Genomic DNA, 8,436 nt, shown 5'->3' with positions numbered 1-8,436 from the left:
AGAGATAGTATCAGTTCCTTTCCTCGATGATCTCCTATGGCGATTTCCACGTAACTCGGTGGATCCACTTTGATACCAATTTCGAGGAATTTAAATCCCGTAGCTGTCAATGCATATCGTTTGCATAGTATACGAACCGCATGAGGCTTTAATGAAAAGCTGTAAAAATGAAATTAGTTTAAAAATAAAACAATTTGTAAAAAATATAAAGACATAAAAATAGAAAAAGTTAAACTTACTTGTCGCATTTGTTCTCAAACGATGGAGTTTCATTACAATTCGGTATGTAATTATTCACATGTCTGCCGGAGCCGCTGCTTCTTTCGGTGGAGTACATTTTTTTTTTTTCTACGTTATTAAAGTGAAACCACCAGTACGAACGGTTAACGCGACACTGATCGTATAAAGAAATTAATCGAGTGTTGTACATGACGCTTATTTTTAAAAGTAGTGGGGTAAATGTGGTGGGAGATTCTAGAATACTATTGGCGCTATGAAATTTAGGAGAAGGGGAAACGGCGCTCGGATAAAAAGAATTCTTAGAAACGATTCGTGAGGAAAGGATTGGGGAAGGGGAATAAGAGATAAAACACATTAATGTTTAATTTTATTTTTCCAAATCTTGCAATTCTTTCTGGCGTTGCGACCACCAGTTAAATATTTTGAATACATTTTGTAATGCGCAATTCTTAACATGTTTTCCACATCGCATAGTGTTTTTAACATCTAGATTATTTAGAGACTCGATATCGTCGTAATCAGCATCCAAGGTCTCAATAATGAAACCGTTTCCCGCATCATCCAATATATCGGCTAACCATTCTCGCTTTTCAAGTCCTTTTACATATACGAGAATGGATTCTTCTTCTTCTTCATGTGGTCCACGAACGATAGCTGTTGTAATCAAACGCTGAGCCATGCTATATGGAACGTTTCCATCATTCCATCGTAATCCATGATGATTTCGAGTCAACCATGAGGCTTGGTGTCTCTCCGATTTTATGAGCACATCCCATGGTACAGGACATGCGAAAAAATAATGTGATAAAATAAATCCTTTTCTCAGGATTGCCGCTTCCTTTACAATGAATTGTTTATTGAGGATAAACCCCTGTAGATCCACAAACGTTGGTACGGACATGACGAAATCTCTCTCTTCGATGTATCAGTTTAAAAAGAAGAATGACAACCATCTCATAACACTTTGATTTATATTCTGCTATGCTTCCCCCTCTCTAAATTGTTGGTGCATTTAGGTGATTTTGCGCATAACGTTGGTTAACGGGTTGTACTGGATCACGCGATCATGTATGATGAGACAGTATGCAGAGGTATTCATCGGCACGTTTTCCTTACACTCAAATTCCAATCTCACATCCACGGTTGCGCTCTTGATCGATTCGTTTTGTCGAGAACAATCGATGATTACGAATGGGCCGTTACGTAGAAACATTGAGACGGTGAGACTCGGCTCGAGATACTCGTATCCGTAATAGTTTTTGCAGAAACACGCATACGTGTCGTACAGAATCGACCATCTGTTTTTATCGAAGTCCAGATTCATGTCGTCGTACGGATAATATTCCGAGTTCAGATAGAGTTTCACGTTGGTCAATTTACAATCGTCGAATCGACTCATATCCTCAGACATGACATTCTTCCGGCCTGTCTGCAGAGCAAAGATAACGTATCGTGGTTTCTCCAGCTGAGTCGCGGTTTTAATGGCCCACGAATGCTTGGTTGTACGCTGCAATAGCGGAAACTCATACAGATTCCACGAGCGAAAACCCATGCTGAGGTAGCGTCCGCTTTCCAGAGCGCGCAGCATAGACAGCTTCTTAATCTCGCTCAACAACACATGTGGCATTCGCCATTGTATCTTGAATATGTTGATCACAGGCTCCAGCGTCGAATCTCCAACCAGACAATTGTTGTCGTTGCGCGATCGTATTAAGATCAACTCGTGACGAGCGTTAATCACCACTCGTCTGTAATCCTCGCAAAATCCCAATAACATGTAGAGCGGCACGCAAAAATTGAAGTTTCCATTCACAGTAGTCGGATCACTCCAACTGGCGTTTCTCATAATCACGCTTCTATCGGATGATATCGTTACATAGTTTTTGAGCAAACTTGTTATTCCCACGTTTCTATTGCGATCAATCTCCACGCCATCGAGTTCATATCGAATCTCATCAAACATGAATGCGACGCAATTATTTCCCAGTATCACATCAGATCCTTCGGCTGGTCTATTTATCCTTAATTCTCCTTCGATGTATAGAAAACTGTCAAACGGCAACCTATACAGATCCTGTTGTTGTATGGGTATTCTTATCTCATCACTGTGTCCGAACGTGGTGTTGGCGAACGGGTTATACGTGTGAGTCTCAATTTTGATGATGCGATCATCGAAGATTGGCTCTTCCCCGATGTTGAGGATGTCGGTCATTGTTCAGATATTTCGCACCGCGAATCCCAAAGATTGTAAAAACGCAACGTTTGATGCGTTCAGTTTCTTTTTCTTGGCGCAACCGGATGATTGGATATTAGCGAATGTCGACGTTGTTGTTGTTGTCGCTGACTCCGTAAAGATTGTGTTATCTCTCGTGTCTTTCGATCCGTTCAACACAAGCATCTCCTACGCCGCACACGTACGTTATCGCTGTCGTCGTCGTACGTGCAATCTAATGGTGATCTCTTCTCTTCGAAAATCGAGCAATCGTCTGTCCTGGTCGACAACGCGTAACGTTAAATCCGTAATGCTCCGCGCGATGATCGGCAAGTAAATGATGTGCGCCGGTGTTTCCGATATCTTATATCCTGGTGGTACCCTCGGTGAAAATTCATGTATCGTATGAACGAATTTGCCGTTGCTGTATGCACCCGCGGTCACGTTACACTCTACGCGGATAATGTTCACGTTGATAATGTTAATCGGCATGTCCGACTCGTACCATTTTCGCGGCTGCAGTATACGGTTCGAGAATCCCAGCAGCGATCCAATGTTGTTAGACTTGTTAAAATTCATTCTGTAGACGCATTTGATCTCGCTCCTCATCGTATTGTAATTAGCGCGGAGCACTATCGGGTATTCTTCATCTTCAAAATCACCATTGTCAATGTGTTTTTTATCGTCATCACGAACAGCGTGTCGCGGACGTTTTCGTGAAATTGCATGTTTCAAAAACTCATGTATCGCTTGCAGCTCGTACGATCCCTCGGGAATCGTAATTTCCACGTCATCTTTGCCAAAGTAAAATTTATTATTCGAGGAATTCACGTTCGATATCGTGTGATAAGTTTCAAAATCCGCTAGACCGAGTTCGTATTCATCGTCGCTCAAATCTATGGCGGGAAAGTAGTTTGCCGCGAGGACGCTACTCTTTCCAGTCAGCGTGAATGTCATAGACATATCGGCAAAACTGTTTAATGAATACTGAGTTAAATAATGCAATGTCCGTCTTTAAATTCACGTATATCGACCGTTCGGAGAAACTGCAAACACAATTGTCCACAGATGCTCTGATCATAAGTTTGAACAGATGTGTGATTGTACTGTATCTTTGTCACGTTCCGCCCGAAATATTGCACCAATTCATTCGGTGGTCGAAGATTGCCAAAACTGTCGAAATATATAGCGCGATTCCCCCTCTTTGCGTACGCCACCCAATGAATACCCGATCCTTTAGCGTTATCCAAATTTATGATGCTGCTCTCGTTTTGATATACGAGGGTGGTTTGAAAAGTCCGTGCAAAGTCAGAGAGATGGCACCACTGGTGCGTATCGGGGTTATTTTTAGTTAGTAGCATCTCTTGGAAGAACACACACCAAGTTTCAGCCAGATCGGTCTATTTCTCTGTGTTTGGCGTTCGTTTGAATCGAGAAAGTCGAGTGATTTCCAAAAAATGGATGAAAGAGAATTTCGTATGTTGATAAAACATTACTTTATAAAAGGCAAATCGCCTCAGAAGACTAAGGAGAAGCTTGATAAACATTATGGTGAATCTGCACCTTCGATTAGAACAGTTTATAAGTGGTTTCAAAATTTTCGGAGTGGCCATATGAGTACAAGTGACGCTGAACGTTCTGGACGCCCTATTGAAATCACTACTCCAGAAATCATTGATAAAATCCATGATATGATGATGGATGATAGAAGAGTGAAGGTGCGCGAGATTGCTAGTGCTGTGGGCATCTCGAGTGAACGGGTACATAATATTTTGCATCAACATTTGGGCATGAAAAAGCTATCCACAAGATGGGTGCCGCGATTGCTCACAGTTGACCAAAAACGAAATCGTGTGAGGTGTTCCAAGGACGGTTTGCAGCTGTTTCAGCGGAATCCACAGGACTTTAAGCGTCGTTTCGTCACTGTGGACGAAACATGGATACACCACTACACGCCTGAGACCAAGGAACAGTCCAAACAATGGGTTGCCAGCGGGGAGTCTGCACCAAAGAAGGCGAAGACCGTTCTTTTGGCCGGGAAAGTTATGGCGACTGTCTTTTGGGATTCGCAAGGAATAATCCTCATCGACTATTTGGAAAAGGGCAAAACTATTACAGGTGCATATTATTCATCGTTATTGGACCGTTTGAAAACCGAGCTGCAAGAAAAACGTCCACGATTGGCCCACAAAAAAGTTCTTTTCCATCACGACAACGCACCAGCTCACTCATCTGTAGTTGTAGCCGCAAAATTGATGGAATTAAGGTTCCAACTCGTTCCGCATCCCCCCTATTCTCCAGATTTGGCTTCCTCGGATTACTACTTGTTCCCCAATATGAAGAAATGGCTGGGGGGAAAGAGATTTTATTCAAACGAGGAGGTGATTGCGGAAACGAATGCCTATTTTGCAGAGTTGGACCAATCTTATTATTTGGAAGGGATCAACAAACTGGAGCACCATTGGACGAAGTGTATAAGCCTAAAAGGATACTACGTTGAAAAATAAAAAAAGTTTATCCCGAAAAATTAAGTAGTTTTCATTTTTGCACGGACTTTTCAAACCACCCTCGTATACCACCGATCGGTAGCGAATCACGCATGAAAACACCTCTAAAGTATGGAATGCGCATACGTTTTGCCAGTTGCAGCAATTGTATATTAGTAGTTTCGCCCTTTGGCATTTTTAGCGTCTCTTTGACGTTTTTTTTCCCCTTTTTTCTCGTTGAAACTCCTCGTCCGTGTTTGTATGGAGCGAGATACAATCCGTGACCTTCCATGGCGCGATTGTGACGTAGCATCTCTTGCAACTGACGTTGTGCAGCTTTTCCATCGTTCACCATCTTTGCTACACCAGCCGCTCCACCAATCATGGATCCAAGCGCGCCCAACATTGGTAGAATTGGTAATACACCCCCACGTTTCGCTACCGGAAGTATCCGTTTCTTCGTCGTCTTTTTCTTTGTCTTCGTCGTCGTCTTCAGGCCCATACCGAGCTTCGTCTTGGTTTTCATCGCTGCACAGACAGCTGTGGCGGCGGTTCTTTCACCGAGAGTCGAATCTCTCGCAATGATACGAGTTCGCGCTTTGTCGGCGAGTACCTTATCCGCCACGTGTCTCTCGGTGAGATCGTTGCTCCGAGAGTACGCAATATCGTGTTCACGGCACGCCGTGTCCAATGGGTTGATACCTCGATCGCCTCTGGCTAATCGCTTTTGTAGCCGCGTGCCCGGACCACAAAACTGATAGCTGGGGATATGGAATTCGATTGGAAGTGCGTTTATTGCGTGATTTAATAGTCCTCTACCTATTTTTTTCGCTGACATTCGCTGCAATCCTTTATCATCGGCGCTGGACCGTCGATGTGTGTTCGCTGCCACGGTCGATTGTAATGTTTGAAACAGCGGCGACAGGCCTGAATCTCTGGATCCGCCTTTATGTGTTCCGGAAGCTTGTCCCACACGTAGTGGATGTGATTTTCACATTGCAGTAAAACTGCTTTTGGCACAAATTGCAGCTGTTCGGCGCTTAAACCGTGAATATTGGAGGCACTTGTTAGCAGAACAAACATTTTTTCGTTACTGAGCGATTCGTGGTTCCGCGCAGCTATAAATAGGCAAGCGTTCGATTCAATCGGGGAGTGGGAAAATGAGATTCGTGCGACAACCTTTGACGATACGCGTGACGAATTGCGACGACAGATTACGCTCGGTGGGGGACAACGCGGAGATGCGCAGACATGGTACGATGTTGCCGACTACTATACGCGCGATCGTATGCGGCCCCTCGAATTGCGGTAAAACTAATGTCTTGATTAGTTTGATAGAAAGCCCGCACGGTGTTTGCTTCGAAAACGTGTACGTGTACTCAAAGTCGCTGCAACAGCCAAAATATCGGTATTTGGAGAATTTGTTGACGTCGATCGAAGAAATCGGCTACTTTACATTCTCCAATAACAGTGACGTCATTCCACCGAGCGAGGCATGTCCAAACTCGATTTTCATCTTTGATGACGTGGCGTGTGACAAGCAAGATACGATAAGAGAGTACTTTTCAATGGGACGCCACTCGAACGTTGATTGCTTCTATCTCTGTCAGACGTACGCGAGAATACCAAAACATCTTATACGCGACAACGCGAACTTACTGATCTTGTTTAAACAGGACGGTACCAACTTGAAACACGTGTACAACGATCATGTGAATACCGACATGTCGTATGAAGATTTCAGTAAATTATGTCGTATTTGTTGGCAACAAAAATATGGATTCCTAGTGATAGACAAGGACAGCTTGCTTACAAACGGGCGATACAGAAAAGAATTTAACAAGTTTGCGATACCACAAAACGATTAGTCGCTGCCGATATTCTGTCGAGAAGAGTGAAACGCGAACACTCTGCAGACATGGCTGATAACCATAACATTCGCGAGCGTGAAAAGATTGCGAAGGAAATTGTGAAAACGAGCGAATCGATCCGTAAGAAACATCGTGCTTTAAAGACTGGTAAGATCGATGACGATATTGCAGTCAAGACTCACTTTAAACCTATTATCGAACCACTACAAAAGATTGTCGACAACGCGAGCTTGATCGCAGTGAAAAACGAACCTGAGAGTAAAGCTGACGTGAAAATTACGTTACCCGCTGTTAAGCGGTACGAGGAGGAGGAAGATGCGACACCGAAAAAGAGAAAACGACCAAACACAAATCACTCATCGACATCACGTACATCGGACGGATTTTTACTGGATGAACGACCGATAAGCTCTACACCGTCCACCTCTACACAGTCCGCGACAACGAGAATCCTACCATTTACAATACCCGAATCACTCGCAAACGAAAATGTTTTCGAAACCACAAGCAATTCACTTGAAACATCCGTTCGAAACACGTTACAAACGTCGGAAGGTCAAGAAATGTTGCGAGAGCACTTCGGACCACTGGGACAAAAATACATGGGTGCTCTCCTCGGTGGCGATAAAAAAAATGAGATTGATCACGTATATGGTGTCTATTTCGAAAAGGATGGAATGTTGCTCGGTAACAAACAATTCGACATGGATAAATATGACTCTATAATTATAGACAAAGTAAAGTACATTGGTACACCTGGATTATACGAGCTAGTCTTCAAGAGGATTCCCGATGATGTTATTTACACGGAAGACGATATGCAAAAATACAAGAGCATATTATTGGCGACGAACGCGCATAAACGCAAATATGATGCGCAAGGTCAATTACGGAGCAACAGGGGATACAAATACAAACAAATAATCGCACCGTTGATGTCAATTGAAAAGAAAAAATCTGGTGTATTCATGCCTCAAGCGATGACGCTAACCGACAATAAAATTGATTACGTGCACTGGGACGACCCCAACGAGGTAGTGGATCGGGTACGATTGCTCGATGCTTCGCGCCGAGCTGGCCACAACGCTCACGACAATGAGATCCTGTCGATCATCGAGGAACTTCGCGAAGCAGGCATTATTATAAATTAAACGGAGTCTCGGCACTAATCAGTCGATCGGTGTCATTCGCATCGAAAAATGCCTATCAACAAATTTGGATTATTCGAACGGAGAAATGATGCAACTGGCACAAGCGATCATTGGGATAGATTGGTGAGAAGTTATGTGCGCGGAAACGCTCTGTGTCGTGTCGCTACAGACTATGATGCAAGATCGCGCAAGATTCGTCGTGTAGCGCAACCTGAAGCTGACACTGATGCTGTCAACAAACTGTATGTGGAATCCTGCGTTAAAAGATTGATGAATCAACAGAAAGAATCAGATGAGAAGCTGACTTCGTTCGAGAAGGACGTGCGAGCAGTACAGACTGCGATAAACGAACTTCAACGTACAGCTAATGCTAACTCAAAAACGACCTGAATGAGCAGCAGTGAACGGGTTAGGAGCGGCTATCGAACGGTAATCAAACATCTACGAAGGGTTATCGAACGGCTACGAACAATTAT

The 8,436-nt window shown here is 43.6% G+C and overlaps 1 protein-coding gene across 1 annotated transcript; it reads left to right on the top strand.

The window, feature by feature from the left end:
- Positions 1–6,836: 6,836 nt before the first annotated feature.
- On the top strand, positions 6,837–7,960 carry LOC145937136 (uncharacterized). Its single transcript, XM_083040014.1, has one exon. It carries the CDS (start codon positions 6,857–6,859, stop codon positions 7,958–7,960), a length of 1,104 nt encoding a protein of 367 aa, XP_082896140.1. The 5' UTR covers positions 6,837–6,856.
- The last annotated feature ends 476 nt before the right edge of the window (positions 7,961–8,436 follow it).

Source organism: Prenolepis imparis, unplaced genomic scaffold (genome assembly GCF_030444845.1).
Source record: "Prenolepis imparis isolate NDT839.2.m4 unplaced genomic scaffold, iyPreImpa1.0 SCAF_6, whole genome shotgun sequence".
Lineage (NCBI taxonomy): Eukaryota > Metazoa > Arthropoda > Insecta > Hymenoptera > Formicidae > Prenolepis > Prenolepis imparis.
Note: the sequence above shows the minus strand (reverse complement) of the source record. Positions and strands in the feature narration are given on the sequence as shown.